Below are 19,676 nucleotides of genomic sequence, written 5' to 3'. Positions count from 1 at the left end.
CCGTGAGTTCGAGCCCCGCGTCGGGCTCTGTGCTGACAGCTCAGAGCCTGGAGCCTGTTTCGGATTCTGTGTCTCCCTCTCTCTCTGACCCTCCCCCATTCATGCTCTGTCTCTCTCTGTCTCAAAAATAAATAAAGGTTAAAAAAAATTTTATAGAGAACCTAATTTACATCAAATGTTGATATTGTAAAGATTGCTTTTGTTTTTTTCTTAAACCAGAGCCTTGTTAGCCATGCAACAAGACCATGATTTTAAGTCTTAGACGTTTTCGGATTTATTAAGTATGCTGAATGAATAAAACCTCGATTTTCTTTTGTAAATATAAGGCTGTGTCATTATAAACTTGTAAGTCACTAATGCAGAAGTTCTCAGCCTTAGCTGCATATTAGAATCACTTGGGAAGCTGGGAAAATCCCTATCCCCAGGCAGGCCACATCCCAGATCAGTTACATAAGAAATCCAAGAGGGGTGGGACCCAGGCATGGGTAAAATGCCCCGTGATTCCATGTGCAACATGGTTCAGAACACTGAGGCCTGATCTCAGACATGTAGCAATCTGATTTAATTCGAATCTGCAAAAAAGACCAAGAAAACTTTTTGTGTAAACAAAAGCAAACCCTGTTATTACACAAATCAAACTTTCTACTTTCATCATTGGGGCTTGGGTTTGTAAGCACTTAATCATACCCACGCACTGACGTGATGTGGAAGGTATATCTGCCACCAGATACAGGCATATAGACACCCGGTTAACTCAAGGTTCGGTAACATCACAAAGGCTCTAAGAGCTGGGCAAGTCGGGAGAAGCTTCACGGAATGGGCAGTAGGAGCTGAGCCTTGGGGAAGATGTCCAGGACCCGGCCAGGACTAGAAGTGCTACAGGCGACAGTGAACCAGGACCACAGCACAGCACGTGGGGCAGACGGTCCGCTTGACGGACAATAGGTTCTTTGAAGAAATGGAGCAGAAGTCTTCAGAAGACACGTTGGGATTTAATTGTAGAAAGCTTCAGGGTGCCTGCGAGAAACCTTGCACTTGACGCTGTGCACCTGTGACTGAACACCTCTGAGCAGGAGAGGCCCAGGACGGGCTGGGCGAGGAGCCTGGACACATTCAAGGCTCTGCAATGTGAGGGGCTGCAGTGGAACGCGTAGAGAAGTCAGGCCAAGTACAAGCATGCTCTGCTCTGAGCTAAAACACACTGGAAATGAACGCATCGTCACAAATGAAAATTCTCCCAATCTTGGATTTTATTTTTCACACTTGAAGATCCCATTTTCAAAATATGAACAATAAAGACCCCCCCCCCCCCACGGGACTTCTCATTTCACCGCAAATACATTCTTCCAGTTTTAGCAACCTTTCACATATGCTGCTTTCCACGTCATTAGAGAAACTTTTCATTTTATCCCATATATATAAACGTATATAATGGCATATATAATTGCCATTATTTGAAAAACAAAATTTATATTTACATATCGAGAGCAATTTTGTATAAATATACAAAATAAAAAAAATAAATTTGAAGCAGAAACTAGTATAAAAGTCTGTTTTGGAAAAACAACGTAACAATAACATAACAATTTTTTTGGAAAATAGCATAACAATCTTTGGTTGCAAAAGAGTCAACTGGGCTTGTTAAAAATCAACAGTACAGCCATCTCTTGTTTCTGAGCAAGTGCTACATCCCTGAAAAGTATGTGAAAATGGGTATAGTGAAACTTCAACTCTGTACTTAATTCAAAATTCCTGTTTCTTTCTGCTCAAGTGTATCTTCCCAAAGTACCTCACCGATCCCTCAGGGAGGGGACACTTACAGTGCATCATAAACATGCTTTATCCATAAAATAATACTTGTAAAACATGATTCCCAATCATGTCCTTCTCAAGGCAGCGTTTCTTTGGCCTAACTTCTGCTACTAACTATGAAAGTGCAAAACAAAATTTGTAAAACCGTACTCTGAATGTGAGCGGCCGTCCCTCCTCTCTGCCCAGTGGCTTATCTCAGAGACTCTGCCTGGTGTAAGGACTCAGGTCACGGTCAGTGCCACCTGAGTCCCAGGTGCCACTGCAGCTGTTTGCTTTCTCTGTCCCTTTGTTCGGCCAATAGCGGACAGTTTCCTTTCTTGAAATAATGTGGCTGAATTTTTACTGTTTTTAGCAGTTAAGGTGAGATGCACATAAGAACTAAGATTCTGATACAACCTGAGGTTATCAGATGGAGATATTCCTGCCAAAGTCACTACTTTTACATGACGTTGTTTAAAGGCATCGTCTTATTCAAGTACAGGGAGAAAATCACCCATTGCTGGGATTTAGAGTGGAATCTAATTTTATTAAAGGGCAGAATCTTCTTAGAGAAAATTATAGGCCACAGGTTCACTCTGTACCCCCAGCTGCCATTCCTTTTATGAGTGTGAGAACTCTCTAAAGTTGTACAGGAGTTTCCAACAGATTCTGAATTCCTAACTGACTTCTCTGACTGTTTGCTGACGTTTGAAAAAGTGAAGAACAAAGGCCATAAACTTTCTAGCTTCTGGAAGTCACCAAGAAATTACAAATAGTTAAAAAACATATAGAATTCAACCCTATTTACTTTGTTTTCTGATAATATTCTCAGTTAAGGAAGTCAAACTTGTTCAAAATCCCAATTTTCAGTGTTCCTCTTTTTAATGTGAAGGGTGAAAGTAGCATACACATATTTGAAAGACTTTTTACACTGAACAATATGTAAAACATGTTTTAGAGTTGTTGAGAGAATGAATCTTGACTTCTCATTAATCTTTTTACAAAAAAGATTTGTCACTTTCTTTACAAGTGAAATGTAATTTATTTTGCACTACAGTTGTCTAAAGTTGGAAATTTCATTTTAAAAAATAATTTCCGCACCTAAATACTGGGGATATTGTATTGAGTTGCCCTATAAACGCACATGTTATTTTAAGGAGAAACAAGCCAGATGTTCATACCCAAATGCATATACAGTTCAAAGAAGCATCGAAAGATGGTGAGTACATTCAAAGCACATTAAAACGCTAGCACGATGGCTTAATTAACAGTTGCATTCGTGGAAGTGGGGGAAAAAACCCTAGGGAATAGTTTTTATACATCCTTTCTTTCCCCCTTTCTGGTTTTATTAACTGACACGTAACATTGTGTATAAGGTGTAGAGCATAATTTGAGAATGTATATACTATGAAATGATTACCACAATGAACTTAGTTCACATCCATTACTTCAATTATAAAAGTGTTTGTCTTCTGCTCAGCAACTCTCCAAAAATACAACATACTACTGACAGCAGACTGAACGATAATTACATCCCAGCACTCGTTAGTCTTAGGACTGGAAGTGTGTCCCTTTTGACCACCTTCAGCCAAATCTGCCCCCACCCCCCAGCAACCACCAATCTGATTTGTTCCTAGGGTTTGTTTTTGTTTTCTGGGATTTTTTTTTTTTCCTTTTAGATTCTACAAATGAGATCATACAGTATTTTGTCTTTGTTCGACCTCATTTCACTTAGCAAAATGCCTGAAGGTCCATGCATTTTGTGGCCAACAGCAAGATTTCCTTCCTTTTTTATGGCTGGACAGTATGCCACCGTATTTGGATACCATGTTTTCTTTTAACGATTCATCTGTCCAGGGGCACTTAGGTTGGCATCCGTGTGGTGGCCGTTGTAAATAATGCTGCAGAGAACAGAGAGCTGCAGTGTTTTTGTTTGTTTGTTTGTTTCCTTTGGATATATGCCAGCAAGTGGAACTGCTAAATCATTCGTTGGTTTGGTTTTTAGTTTTTTGAGGAAGGCGTGTATGTTTTCCATAGAGGCTATATGAATTTACCATCGATGTCAACATTCTAAAAGAATCAGAAGATGCACTGTGCGGAAACCGTTTACTGCGTGGACTCTGATGGCGAAGCGGATTTATCCTGGTAAGTGCTGTATGAGGCGCTAACTTCTGTTTTCCTAGAAGGCGAGGTAAAAAAAAGACAGTATCAGAGAGCAACATAAAATCAATTCCAAAGCCTATGTAGAAAATCCACAGTTCAAACAAAAAACTGCAGGGGTGCCAGGACTGGGAAATAAATGGTTTTTTAGGAACGATTTCGAATGTGCGGCTACTGCCAGTCTAGAAACCCTTCTATCCCTGTATTACATTTTTGATTCTCTTCGAAACAACAGAACAGTGTGATATGAAGTACTTTGTAAATATTTTCCCATTTAAGTTAAAATGAGGGCTAGTGGAGAGAAACACTTATTTTCCTAATACCAACATTTTAAATCTGGCTCTGAAATGAAATGTTTAAAGGGAGAACGATTCCACCAGTGCTCAAGTTCAATCATGCCCCATTTAGCCCTCACCGTCAAGGAAGCCATGCGTTTTGGTAAGAGATTCTCCTAAATAACTGAAATTTACATCACAATTTTATGGTGGCAGTAGACCTCTAAAATCGATTATTCTAGTCCAGTGCCATCCAAAGAAATACACTATGAGACACACAGGTAATTTTACATCTTCTAGAAGCCACATTAAAAAAGTAAAAGAAGCAAGCAAAATTAATTTTAATGTATTTTGCTTAACCGAACACGCATGTTATTTTACATTTAATGTGTACTGAGTCTTTAGAGTCCGGCGTGTGTTTTATAAGCACAACTTACGCAGGACCAGCCACGTTCAAGTCCACAGTAGCCACACGGGACTACGGACGATGGAACTGGAAAACGCAGGTGTAGTCCCTGCCTCAGTAAACGGACTAGAACGGGCAGACGGAAACTAACAGTGGCCAGTCAGCTGTTCACCGGTGTGTGCGCCCCAGCCAATACTTGAGGGACGCTCGATGCTACCCAACACAACAACTAACCATGGTGGCTTTGGATCCCCTCCTGTTTCTCCTTGTGGGGGAGGCCGTCCTGGGAGCCACCACCGTCCCCAAACTACACTCGTCATAGAGCCACTTCCTGAGGGCGACGGGGAGCGTCTTTCGATTGTGGGTCAGGACTGTCACTGAATTCTCCACGACTGCTCTCGTTTTCTAGTTTTTTGGAGTCAAAACTCCTTTTGTTGGTGTGGGAGTGGCATATCCTCTTCTGATGGAATTTTAAACAGAATCCGATGCGGGAGAAAGATCAAAAAGACTCTCCTACAGTGTAAGACACATTGATTTGGCATAACAACGAAGCTATTTCAAGACGGTGAAAATCTAAAACTGGATTACTAATCACAGAATGTTCACGTTATCTTCAGCATCCATTAGATTACCTTCAGGTGTTCACAGACACCGTAAAGCTCACGACAGACTGAAATCTCCCTTCCTGGTTGGCTTTAGCCTCAGAGGAATTCTGGGACCAGGAAGATACACGGGGCTGGGTAGGCCTCGACTGCCAGTTTTAGTTGCTATGTTTTGTCTTGCCCTTTGCTGCTGTGACCCAAGACACCACTCTGCTTTTACCAAGAAACTGCCCTTCCTGTTGGCTTTGACAGAGTCTGCTCCCAAACTCTAGACCGTAAGGGAGAGGAGCACCTCACATTGTGAGTGGGTGGGATACGTATCTGCTCTCTTCCTGGCTATGCAGACACACATTCTGGCACAAATAGAGGAACACTTCATTTCACTCAGACACAGGGCAGTGGGGCTCGAAGGGTCTAAGGCAACGCAATTCATAATTTTCCAAAATCTAGGATTTTTTTGTTGTTGGTTTCTCTCTCCTATGCAAAAAATATTCTGGTAAAGGAAAACATAAATGTCTTTACAGAATTAATACTTACAAGTTGAAATTGTGGGGTGCCTGGGTGGCTCAGTTGGTTAAACGTCCAAATTGGGCTCAGGTTATGATTTCACTGCTCCTGAGTTTGAGCCCCACATCAGGCTCTGCGCTAACAGCTCAGAGCCTGGAGCCTGCTTCAGATTCTGGGTCTCTCTGTCTCTCTGCCCCTCCCCCGCTCACGTTCTAGCGCTCTCTCTCAAAAATAAATTAAAAAAACATTAAAAAAAATTGAATGCATTTACAAGCTTAAGTAAAAAGTATTTAAGTTTCTGAAAGGAGTATTTTTCCTCCCTGCACTTAAAAATAATAAGATTCTAGGATAATCTCCCACTGGGCTAAAAAAATTTCTGCATTTTGGATTCACAGCTACTATGAGGTCAAGGAAGCTAGATAGTCTAATAAAAGGACAATGGGGACATTACTCAGTTGGAGCCTACGTCAAAGTAAAAGTCTGCCAGTATGTATTTTTTTTGTTTTTACTTTTAAAACAGGAGTGGCATAAAAACCAATAATTTAGCAAAGGGAACAGGAATCTAAGTGTTCCCCCTGATGTTTACTAAAGCCAACATAGCTTAGTTCAAGGTACTGATATCTAAATAGTCATTGGATATTTTCTATTCTAGAAAGGGTATCTCTGAAAAGAAACATACAGAAGCGGGTACCTTTTAATGATAAAAGCAAACCTTTCTCTCATCTCTTCTTCTCAGAGAGAATTTAATTTTACTTCTCTGTGGCTCTCACCAGTTTGGTATGTGCTGAACAGAGGAAGGGAAAATGCTGAATAAAATAGTCACAACAAACCAAAAGGAAGCAGAATGGCACAACAGGTGGGATGAAATGAACGACAAAGAGGATGGAAGTAGGGCTGACCATTAGAGTCACAAATTACGACTTTTCTGATTCTCCTTTAGGAATTTGAAACAGCAATTAGGTGCAGGGAGCTGCTCTAATGTTGACATCTTACAGATCGTCTGGCAGATGAACTGATTCGGAATTTCTGTGCAATCTGTTTACCTCTAAAACCAATCAGCCTGATACGAGTAATGTAAACTCTCTCTCATAGCGTAAGACTGCGTGAGGACAAACGGCCCTTGTCTCTCACATCTTAGACTTAGAGGGAATGCACAGAGCATATATTAAATATTATCTTAGCAATCAATTTTAGGACAAGCCAGGCATTTTCAGATGCATCCTGACTTCTGCATCGAGTACAGTTTCTTCCTGCAGCACATCTGTTTTCACCCCGCGGAAAGACCTCTGTAAAACTTACTACATAACACCCCATTGTCCTGGGATGGATCTAAAGTTTGCTCTCAACTAACTACACCATCCTTTGTTATTTATACAATTTTTTGAAGTTTACAGCTCCAGAATTCGAGAGCCAAGTAGAACAATGTTCAAGTTAATTTGATCTTTTGGGTTTTTCCCCCCATGTCACTATACTCCCCACCACCTGATCTGGCCACTCCATGTAGTACATCCCAAAACGTTGTGTAACATTCACTTAAGCACAGACAGCTTAAGAATTGCAAATTTTTAAAAAATGTAAAAAAAAAAGTTACAAAGTTAGTGGGTCGGTCATTATTAATATGACATTAAAAACAGGTTTAAGTTATACCAAATAATAAATATCCTTAACGGAAATAAAGGAGAAACGATTTAGCCACAGGTGATAAAATACATAAAGTATGTATATGAGTCGAATGGACTTAAGCCAACTCTCACTTATCCAGGGATGATTTAGCCGGACAAAAGAAAACCATGCATTTATGAAACACGTGCATGAAAACACTGATGTCAACAAATGGCGTGTTTTCTAGAACCACACAGTCATGACAAGCAAAACAGAACTCGAGCAATAGCAAGACACAGGGCAAGGGCTGCGGATTCCAAGACTAGAGACGGGAGCAAATTAGTTAAAGGAAACTGGCAGGAGAAGGTGCATTTCCGAGGCTCTGGGATCCCATCCTATTCCCAGCTGAGACTATGCAACCCTAGCAGAACACTCCAACCGGGGGCCACTTTTCATCACATAATTTAGGGATCTGTCTGAAAAATGACTACTTACACTATTTGTGTACTTTGGGATGGAGGCTGCAGGAGGGTAACGGTGTTCCCAGGTCATCATAAATACAAGTTTACATCAAAATCCGTTCTGTGCCAAGTTTTAGCAGCCATTTGGGACTATCTGTGCCTAGTGCCCTGCTTCCAGAGTTCTTACCAGCCTAGAAATAGAGAAGGAACTGCCTACGTTTTATAGTCTTGTAAGGAAGTTTCTAAGGCGACAATGCTTCGTTTCAGGGGAACAGATGAGGGACATTAAACAGTGCAAAGGACATAATAGAAATCTTTTCTTTCTTTTCTTTCTTTCTTTCTTTCTTTCTTTCTTTCTTTTCTTTCTTTCTTTTCTTTTTTAAAGAAAAGCAACATAAAGCCAAACTTTAGCCCACGCACTTTTTAAAAACATACACATAGATGTGGTACCTTTTGAAAATTCAATTATCGGGGCGCCTGGGTGGCGCAGTCGGTTAAGCGTCCGACTTCAGCCAGGTCACGATCTCGCGGTCCGTGAGTTCGAGCCCCGCGTCAGGCTCTGGGCTGATGGCTCAGAGCCTGGAGCCTGTTTCCGATTCTGTGTCTCCCTCTCTCTCTGCCCCTCCCCCGTTCATGCTCTGTCTCTCTCTGTCCCAAAAATAAATAAACGTTGAAAAAAAAAAAAAATTTAAACATACACATAGATGTGGTACCTTTTGAAAATTCAATTATCTTAAACAGGAGGAAATTTCACCTTTATGTTTGATGGCATTTCTTCCAATTTCAAGACTATGGGTGCATCACTAATAACCTCCACTTGGTAACTCAGAGTGTCGCCCCGGCTGGCAGCAACATCGCCGGGGGCTCATTAGACATGGAATCTCAGATCACTAATGTCACTGAATCTTTCATCTGGGGTACAATACTCAGACAATTGTTCAACTTTAAAAAATCCATTAATGGTGGCTAGAGAGAGTATCATTAATACTTGTTAAGGAATCTATACGTATTTTGATTCAGTGTCACTGTAAATAGTAAAGTAAGTAAAATAAGGAGCAGAGAGCTATTTTAGGGTGTTTTTTGTTGTTGTTGTTGTTGTTGTTGTTTTTAAATATTTATTTTGAGAGCATGAGGGAGCAGGGGAGGGGTAGAGAGAGGAAGGGAGGGAGAGAGAGAATCCCAAACAGGCTCCGTGCTTAGCTTGGAGCCTGACCTGGGGCTTGTGAGATCATGACCTGAGCCGAAATCAAGGGTGGGAGGCTTGATACTGAGCCACCCACATGCCCCCAGAGGGCTATTTTGATTTGTTATTGTTTCTATTGTTTCTATTTCTATACAAACATTTTGGACTTGCAAAAATATTCCACGACAGTATTTCCTACTCAGAGTGCTGTGTATGTACAATTTTAAAAATATACTGCTGATTGAGAAATCAAATATGCATATCATATGTTCTACAAATATTAGACTGAAGATTCAAGTGAAGGCACTGCGGTACTTTGTTTTAAAAGTTGAGCTCTTTATGCATAAAGAATGTTCTTTTATTACATATTCCAAACCAGATGATTAATATAAAGGGAAACTGTATCAAAAAACTATGAATACCAAAAGTCTTAAAATTATTAGTTTGATTTCAAAGGTATTTTCAAAGCAACAGGGAAAAAAATAAATCACTAAAGTTTAAAAATTTCAAAGCACCTAATTTGGTCTATGCTCCAGGATTTATTCCAAGTCTTTCATAAATTGTAAATTATTTCATTAAGATTTGTTTGATGTTTAAACATCGTATTCTGCTCAGAAGATATATACTTGTATTTTTTTTTTCTATTTTAAGATCCCCTGCTTTTCATTTTTACAAATTAAAACACAGATAAAGTTAAATAAGAAGGTGCCTTGTAAATCTTACCCCTCAGTAATGTTAAGTTTAACCCCAACAGTTTTACTGCAACCTAGTAAATTGAGAGAACAAAAGAGGGAAATCAAACACTGCTGCTTTTCACTCCCCGGTTTAACAAGTGTAAGTAACAGCTCTAAAGGAAAAGAAATCAAACTGGGTATTCGAAAGAGACACCTGCACAACTTCTTACAATTCCCTAACTTACCCGGACAAATGGAGACTTTCACATAAAAACTCCACTGAATACAACTGTCCGAGTCTCCACAGTGAACTGCTCTAAGTTTCATCTTGGCCCCTGGTCCAATTTAGGAAATAGGGGGAAGCTGGGTGGGGAAGGCCCCGTAACGCTCCATGACTTGCTATAGAACTTAAACCTCAAGTCCCACCCCGCAGAAATTTTTCGTGAAGTCCTAACAGACGAAGCAAGTCTGCGCAGGTCGCTCTGGCCACCGGGACAGGAAAAGCAGCCTAAAACATTGTTAGTAAACAGATGCGACTGGCAGGGCACACTGATGCGGGCTCAGCTTAGGGAAAGATGGCATAGGCACAGGTGCAAATGCTGCACGCACGTAGGCGAGGAGTGAGAAGGACCGGAAGTTAGAAGAAATGTCCTTTAATTTACCCTTTCTTCTTGTGTCGATAAAATATGACCAGGATGCAGCAAAGGAATACAATGCCAGCAACTACAAGAAACCAGAAACAAATGACATGTAACTCTGAGAACTAATTGCCAAGATTCAAAATGTAGCAGCAGAAATAAGTAAGTGTTGGTTACATTTCAGTGGTCAGAAAATGCTACTTCATTTAAGCACATATGTATCCGTCTAGACTCTTCACTATCAGAAGTTCATGGGAACTATCAATAAGTCAGGGAAGAATCCTTGCTTAGTTTAGAAAAGTACCCAAAGCATATTTGGGACGCAGAGTCATGACTAATCATCCTGAAAACACATGGAGTATTTAGGTTTGTTACTAAGTGGACAAGTGGAATATAAAAGAATATACATTCACCAACAAAACATAGTGTATTATATACAAAGTCAGACCGTTCTAGACTGGTGTACTTCACTTCAAGCTATAAAAACTATAGAAATTGGAAAGTTAAATTAAAAATAACTGCATACATTAAAAAATGCACTTGCTCACAGTATTATTTTTATTTAAGTAACATCAAGTTTGGGCTACTTACGAACAACAATGACAATCACAGCAATGATTCCTTTGCCTGAGAAAAAAACGAGAACAGTTTGAAGATAATTGAGCACACAAGGGTCCCAGAGAGTAGTCACATTTAATCTTGCTCAGATTATACACTACAGCAAAGAAAGAGTTCCTCAGTCTAGTTTTAGCACGACTGCTACTGTGTCCAGATCATTCCGATCACAGAACCTTGGACTCTGATCCCACATCCAGGGTCCACCGTGTAAGACTCTTCAGAGAGACCTCACTTTTCATTGTTTTGTGCTGTCGTTGCCATATCAGGTTATTTAGTAAAGCTTACTAGGACAACTAAGAATTCAGTAGATCAGAGGGAAATTGCTTTAAAACGTATTACCCCATTATAGTTGGTTTACTTGAATCAGTATTCATCCTATCATTTATGATTTTGTGAGGAATTTGTATTTTTTCCACCAAAATGGGCTCTGTGGACTGGGTCATAAATAAATCTCTACTCATCTATCACAAACAAGGATGTTAGTTTCAGAATCTTCAAAATAATATTTTATCATCAACCCCTCCTGATCCTCTACCCCCTAAAAAAATAAGACATAATCCTAATTACCAAGGAGATTCTATATATGTAAATGAAACACCAGGGCACATAGATGAAAATAATGTATAGAGACTTAAACATGCATTTTTGACTACCCAGAGAGCAATAAATCATACTACAAAATCTTAATTCTTAGAAATGATGTCAGGAGTACCTTGGCTTCTAAACTGCCATTACTTACATTAAAGTTCTGGAAGTCAGAGCATAAAATGTCATGTTTATGTCTGTTCTTTTCATTTCATAAAATATTAGGAAGCGTTTCATAAAATATTAGGAAGCCATCTTAGGATGGCACTGGTTTTACTGGTACAATGACGGTCTGACTACAGTGTTCAGAGGGAAAATATAACAAGCCTAAAGGGTTATAAAAAGGTTAGCCTTAGTTACTAGTCTAATATAAATAAAAGTAATAGGCATTTCTCATTTACTTATCAAGAAACCTTTATATTTCCATTTAACTGTCGCAACTATAGCTTTTTCTTCATTTTCTTTAACATACATTGCATGAACCATGCGAGCCTATGTAAAGTTTGCCATACCAGCCTGTAACAGAAAAAAACTAACCCAACCTGTAGTATTTTAAGGCTTATGTATACAAGGTACAAGTAGAAAGAAACTTTATCTCCAAATTGCCACAAAAAAAATAACACTACCCCATGAACAGCAAGTTATGTTGTATGTATTTTAACCTATATATAATCATAGTATTTAAGAAAGTGACCTCACCCTACTAGGAATCCTATTTGGGGACAGCTCTTAAAAACTATACTGTATACATGTATCTACATATACTGCTTACATCTGTCATCGTATCTGCACTATCAAAATAACTCCAAATGTGACATATTACCAATTTGTGACATGCTCTTTCTTATCGACACATAACTGAAATATGATATTTACATGTAGAACTCTAGGGTCTCATAATACAAAGCAATCAATAACCAAAATAGTACCTAAAGTATTAGCGTCTTCAGGTGGTGGTGCAGTGGTAGTGGGAGCTCCTGGGGGGGGGAGGGGGGAAATGGAAATAAGTTAAAAAGAAAAAAAAAAGAAAATAATAAAGCTTAAAGTCCTCCAAATTTAGAGGTTTTGATTTCTCGCTTTTGTATAAAAACCCTTGTAATTTCATTTTCCTTATATAAACTATGTTAAATGTTTCCCATTAAAAGTAGTATCATAATATATCATAAATTTGTATATTATTAGTATTCTTCCTATTCAGTAACATTTCCTGTGATAATATTCTATGGTATAACAAGCAACTGCACCATAGTTAGCCTATGGATTCAATGTGAGTCTACTTAAAAGTAAAAATTTGGGGGGCTTAATAAACTAGTTAGATGTTGATCTCCAATAGAAGGAGACACCATTGTGATAAAGGCCATTTATGAAAACGCCATCATTAGCATATTCAAAAACTGAAAAGTTTTCCCCTTAAGATCAGGAACAAGACAAGATGCTTGTATTTTCCACTTACTATTTAACATAATATTAGAAGTTCTAGTCAGAGCAATTAGGCAAGAAAAAGAAATAAAAAGCATCCAAATTGGGAAGGAAGAACTAAAATGATCTCTATTCCACATGATGTGACCTTTACACAGAAAAGTCTTAAGGATCTCTCTCTCTCTCTCTCTCTTTCTCTCTCTCTCTCTCTCTCTCTCTCACACACACACACACACACACACACCTATTAGAGTAAATGAATTCAGCAAAGTTGCAGGGCACAAAACCAACACACAAAAATCAGTTGTTGTATTTCTATACACTAACAATGAACAATCCAAAAAGGAAATTAAGAAAATCCCATTTACAATAGCATCAAAAAAGAACAAAATGCTCAGGAATAAAACAAGAAGACGAAAAACTCATACACTGAAAACTACAAAACGTTGCTGAAACAAACTGAAGATATAAATAAATGGAAAGACATCCCATGTTCATGAATTAGAAGACTATTATTAAAATGTTCATACTACACAAAGCAATCTACAGATTAAATGCAACCCCTATCACCATCTTGAATATGCATTTTGCAGAAACAGAAAAAACTAACCTATAATTCATATGGCATCTCAAGGGACTAAGAATAGCCAAGATAATCTTTTTTTTTTTTTTTAATGTTTATTTTTGAGACAGAGAGAGCACAAGCAGGGGATGGACAGAGAGAGAAGGGGATAGAGGATTCGAAGTGAGCTCCACGCTGTCAGCACAGAGCCCGATGTGGGGCTCAAACTCACGAACCTTGAGATCATGACCTGAGCTGAAGTCAGACGTTTAACCGACTTCACCCAGGTGCCCCCAAGATAATCTTGAAAAGAAAAGAGCAAAGTTGAGAGGACTCACGCTTCCTGATTTTAAAATTTACTACAAAGCTACAATAATCAAGCAGAGTGGTACTGACATAAAGACAGACACAAGACTAATGGAATAGAATAAAAAGCCCAGGAATAAACCCTTATGTCTGTGGTCAAATGATTGCCCACAAAGGTGCTAGGAATATTTAATGGAGAAAGGGCAAAATTTTCAACAAATGGTTCTTAGAAAACTGGATATCCAAACACAAAAGAATGAAGTTGGACCCTCACTTTATACTACACACAAAAATTAATTCAAAACTCACACAAAACTAAAATAGGGCTACAAGTGTAACACTTTTCAAAGAAAACATATAGAACAAGCTTTTGTGATGCTGGATCTGGCAATGATTGCTTGGATGTGATACCAAAAGCACAGGCAACAAAAGAAAAAAAGAGGTAAGTTAGGTTTCATGAAAATGTAAGACTTCTGTCCATCTGTGGACACTGTCAAGAGTGAAAAGGCAATCCACAGAATGAGAGAAAACATCTGCAAATCACACACCTGATAAGACCTCCATACACAAAATACATAATGAACTCCTAAAACTCAGTAACAAAAAACAAGCCAATTAAAAAATGGGCAAAGGGTGACGGGCATTGAGGAGGGCACCTGTTGGGATGAGCACTGGGTGTTGTATGGAAACCAATTTGACGATAAATTATATTTAATAAGAAAAAATGGGCCAAGACTTTGAAAAGACATTCCTCCAAAGATCTGCAAAAGACCAAGAAACATATAAAAAGATGATGAATCACGAATCATTAGGGAATTCAATACAAGCCACAAGGAGCTGCCACTTCGCATGTGCTAGGATGGCTGTTCTCAAAACCCGGGAGAGAACAAGTGGTGCCAAAGAGGTGGAGAAACTGGAATATCTGTGCATCACTGATGGGAATGTATCATGGTGCAGCCACTGTGGATGACGGCAGGACTGCTCCTCAAAACAGTAGACACAGAACTAGCATGTGACCCAGCAATTGTACTCCTAGGTATGTGAGCCACCAGAAGTGCAAAAAAAGGGCCTCAGACAGTTAGGTGCTAATATTCAGAGAAACATTATCCAGAATAGCCAAAAGGCAGAAACAACCCAAGCATCGATCAACAGATGAATGGATAAACAAATGTGGTACATAATACAACAGAATAGGATTCGGCCAGAAAAAGAAGTAAGTTCTGATCCATGCTACCCCCCAAACCAAGAGCACACTGTATACACTGTATGTTCACCAACTTGACAATAGATTATATTAAAAAAATAAATAAATAAAACATTATGCTAAGTGAAATAAGCCAGAATACACTGGCTAACTGAAATAAACTAGAAATGACTCCAGTTCTATGAGGTATTTGCAATAGTGAAATCCGTAAAGACAGAAAGTAGAATAGTGGTTACCAGGGCTAAAGGGGGGTGGGGAGGCGGAGGGATGGAGAGTTATTGTTTAATGGGTATAAAGATTCAGTTTGAGATGATGATGAAAACGTTTTGGAGACACAGATAGCAGTGATGGTTGCAAATAATGCGGATACACGTAATGCCACTGAAATGTACATTTAAAATGGCTAAAATGGTAATAAAAGTTTATCTAGAAAAACTAACATACAGAATGGTCTAAACATTCCTGAAAATGAAGTGTTCTGCCAGATATTAAAACATATCATAGTCCCATTGTAAAAAAAATGATTTGGTGCTGGCATAGGAGTGTATAGAGTTCAAGGGCACAGAAGGATATGTAGGATACCCATGAATTTAATATATAATAAAAATTGGCACTTGAAAAGAGTTGGAGAGAAAACAACTTATTCAACGAATGTTGCTACTTTGCCACCAGGTAGGGGTGGGTGGAGTAGAGAGGAGCCCTACATCACACCATATACCACAGTGGATTTCAGATGCACCAATGATCTAAATGCAGAGAAAGTGATCAGAATGCATGGTTAATAGATTTCAGCGAGGGGAAGGCCTAAAGCTTTTATGAAGAAGACAAAATACACACAGCCATTAGAGAAGAGATCAATATATCCAACTACTTGTTAATATAAAACGTCTTCACATATAAAAGACCCCTGATAGGAGAATAGTTATATCAACTCTGGCACATCTTAAAGTCACCATTAAAAGGATGGGATATAGTCATCTAATTACAATCACAATCCATGAAGTGGAAAAGTGCCAGTTTCAGAAAAAACAGCATGATGCCATTTTTATTTAAGAATAAAGAAAAAAAACCCACCACAGTATGTATAACTACACCTAAAAGGATGCTTATGTACAGAAATAGATGAAAAAATACCCTAAAATATTAAGTGATTAACTCAAGTAACAGACTAGAGAAAGAGAATGAGAACTAATCTTTTACTCTAAATACTTCTGTAATGTTTGACATTTTATAAACTTATATTTGTATGCTACTTATATATTACAATTATAAGACGTAAGGTGCCTGGGTGGCTCAGTTGGTGGAGTGTCCGACTCTTGATTTCAGCTCATGCCATGATCCCAGGGTCGTGGGTTCGAGCCCCCTGTCAGGCTCAGCACTGAGTACAGAGCCTGCTTAAGATTCTTGCTCCTTCTTGGGGCGCCTGGGTGGCTCAGTTGGTTAAGCATCTGACTTCATCTCAGGTCACGATCTCATGGCTTGTGAGTTCGAGCCCCACGTCGGGCTCTGTGCTGACAGCTCAGAGCCTGGAACCTGCTTCAGATTTTGTCTCTGTCTCTCTGCCCCTCTCCCGCTCTCACACTGTCTCTCTCTCAAATATAAATAAACGCTAAAAAAATTTACATATAAAAAAGATTCTCATCTCTCTCTCTCTCCCTCCCTCTCTCCCCTACTCATGAGCTCTCTCTCTCTCTGAAATAAAAATAAAATTTTTTTAAAAAAAAATTATGAAAAACAATCTACATCTAAGAGTATAAAAATCTTAAAAGAACTGACTAGTAAAATTAAAGCAAAGAAAAAAACCCAGGAAAAAATTGTTCACTTCATATTAACAGGGCTTTCATTTACAATCGAGAAAAATATTGTAGAAACCTAGTAGAAAAATGAGCAAAGGAAATGCAAATTAATGTAGGACATCATTTTTAATGCATCGCCTTATAAAGCTCTTAACAATGTAAGTAGGATAAAGAGTGCTGGACCTGGATGATCTGAATCTGGATGGCTTGAACCCGGAGTCGTAGTCGTAAGAGGAGGCTTGGATTCTGAAAAAATTAATGTTTCAATTCACCAAATTTATTAATACAAAACTACGGATTTAATTTTGATTTTGACCTTAAAAAGATTATGTAAAAAAGAGTATGTAAAAAAATACATACTTCTTGAACTTTGTAATTCTACTTCTGGGAATTTAAACTAAGTATCTATTTGCACAAGTCCATCAGAATGTATGCATAATAACCATGTTTGCTGTAGCTCTGTGTTTTAAAATGGAAATCCCAGAAGTTCACTGGCAATAAATCACAAAAATAATGTGTTCAGAGGTAGCAACTCTGAACCCTGGAAGATATTTCCTTCCAACCCTAGCAAAATAATCTTTTCGGTTCTTAAGCAGAGTAGATCATTAGCAGAACATGCAAGATTCAGCGAATAAAGGCTATTCCCGCCTTTCGGTGGCTATGAAATTTAGTTTCTATCGCTAAATAAAAATGCCAGTAAAGAGAAAAAGAATGAGTGTACAAGGTGAGGAGGGTTGGTGGAGGTGGGGGATGGAAATACAGGCCTTTAATTCTAGAGATAGCAGAAATTTCCCAGTTTAAACTGAGCTACAAAATAATTATGTGTATATATATATATATATATATATATAATTTATATATATATAATTTATATATATATTACTTATATATATTACTTATATATATGTATTATTTATATATACACACATACACACACACACATATATGTATATATATTATTTATATATATTATATATATGTATATATATTATTTATATATATTATATATATATTATATATATTATTTATATATATTATATATATATTATATATTATTTATATATATTATATATATTATTTATATATATTATATATATTATTTATATATATTATATATATTATTTATATATATAATATATATATATGCAATATATATATATATATTATACATACACACACACACACACACACACGTATATAAACAAAAAGAAACAAAACCCTAAGCTAAACTGGTTACAGTCCAGCAACTGAAACATTGTTCTGGACCAGGAAGATACCCTAAAGGAGCCAACAGATCACTTCTGAAAGGAGTAAAACATCAAAGTCAAAAGCACAGAATATGTACATGTTAAAAAACAGACGCCAAGGGCCTTCCTTTTCACTAATATTAATTTGAGTGATGTCATATAAGCTGCCTTTAGGAGCTTCCCATGTGCCAGGCACTGTGCTGTTTTAAATGAATCCCATTAAGGGGCGCCTGGGTGGCTCGGTGGGTTGAGCATCGGACTTCGGCTCAGGTCATGATCTCACGGTTCATGAGTTTGAGCCCCGCAACTGGGCTCTGTGCTGACAGCTCAGAGCCTGGAGCCTGCTTTCGATTCTGTGTCCCCCCCTCTCTCTGCCCCTCTCCCCAACCCTCTCTTTCTCTCTCTCTCAAAAATAAACATTAAAAAAAAAGTAAATGAATTCCATTAAACATCTACCATCACTCATTGAGGAAGGCATTAAATCATTTTGCAGGGGCGACTGGGTGTCTCAGTTGGTCAAGTGTCTGACTTGATTTAGGCTCAGGTCATGATCTCACGGTGGTGAGATCGAGCCCCACATTGGGCTCTGTGCTGACAGAGTAAAGCCCGCTTAGGACTCTCTCTCTCCCTCCCCTTCTCTCTGTCCCTTCCTTGATCGAGCGCTAGTGCTCTATCTCTCTCTCTCAAAAAAAAAAAAAAAAATCATTTTACAAATACGTAAATACATTTAAAGTTTGCATAACTTGCCCAAGTTTACGTACCTGTTTATATCTGCATACTATGGCAAATAATTTTAGAATCGCTAACAACTTAAAATGGCTATCGATACGTTCTTCCTCCTTTCATTACTAAACGTGATAAATGTGTGTAAAACATTAGAGATATAGAAGGTTTTGAAAAATATAAGCAGGAAGGTACTAAACCTGAGACACTCGGAATTGGAGGTTTTGTACTGGGAGGAGTTGACGCTGGAAAACAAAATAATGTAGATGCATCAAATCTTGGGGTTATTGCTGGCATTTGCACCAGGAATTTAAAAGACTTTTGGAAAATATAAGCAGAAAGTTAACTAAATCTGAATGATGCAAAATCGGAGGACTAGCACTGAGAGGAATCAGTACTGACAAAAAAATACATAAATAAATAATGTAGACCGGATTAGTACACCCCTCCCCCCGAATTACTGCTTTCTTTTCATTTAAGTGAATTATACCTTTCATTTTTTTTTAATTTAAATTCAAGTTAGTTAACATACAGTGAGTGTAGTCTTGGCTTCAAGAGTAGAACCCAGTGATTCACCTCTTACACAGGACACTCAGTGCTCGTCCCAAAGCATGCCCTCCTTAATGCCGGTCATCCATTCACCCCATCTCCCACCCACCTCCCCTTCATTTTTACACACAAAAAAGCCGTACAAGAGAAACTTATATACCTGTGTGACATATGTAACATTCAAAGACCCTAGGAAAACGGATAAGATCACAGCGTAACATGCAAAGACCCTAGGAAAACGGATAAGATCACAGCAGCAGAATGCTTCCGTGAATTCTGTAATACATCTGTCATGGAACTGAATATAAGGCAGAGTCCAATACTAAAATTGCGACCGTGCGCCTATTTTTGGCGTCATTGTTATTTAA

At 38.3% G+C, this 19,676-nt stretch overlaps 1 protein-coding gene across 1 annotated transcript in view; it reads right to left on the bottom strand.

Annotated features, from left to right (window-relative positions):
* Window positions 1-538: 538 nt before the first annotated feature.
* LOC124510075 (membrane cofactor protein-like) overlaps window positions 539-19,676 on the bottom strand; it is a 38,805-nt gene continuing 19,667 nt past the window's right edge. The window contains exons 7-12 of the mRNA XM_047076771.1: window positions 18,960-19,004; window positions 16,973-17,035; window positions 12,432-12,479; window positions 10,891-10,926; window positions 10,324-10,384; window positions 539-3,970 (exon numbers count right to left, since the gene is read on the bottom strand). Of these exons, the coding sequence (XP_046932727.1) occupies window positions 3,898-3,970; window positions 10,324-10,384; window positions 10,891-10,926; window positions 12,432-12,479; window positions 16,973-17,035; window positions 18,960-19,004 (326 nt within the window). The 3' untranslated portion in view covers window positions 539-3,897. The remainder of the gene's footprint in view (window positions 3,971-10,323; window positions 10,385-10,890; window positions 10,927-12,431; window positions 12,480-16,972; window positions 17,036-18,959; window positions 19,005-19,676) is intronic.

The sequence above is a fragment of the Lynx rufus genome, unplaced genomic scaffold (assembly GCF_022079265.1).
Source record: "Lynx rufus isolate CCGP_SWC_20201006 ecotype Redwood Valley unplaced genomic scaffold, mLynRuf1.p SCAF_15, whole genome shotgun sequence".
Taxonomy (NCBI): domain Eukaryota; kingdom Metazoa; phylum Chordata; class Mammalia; order Carnivora; family Felidae; genus Lynx; species Lynx rufus.
The sequence above is the reverse complement of the archived record's forward strand: the minus strand, read 5'-3'. Positions and strand labels throughout refer to the sequence as shown.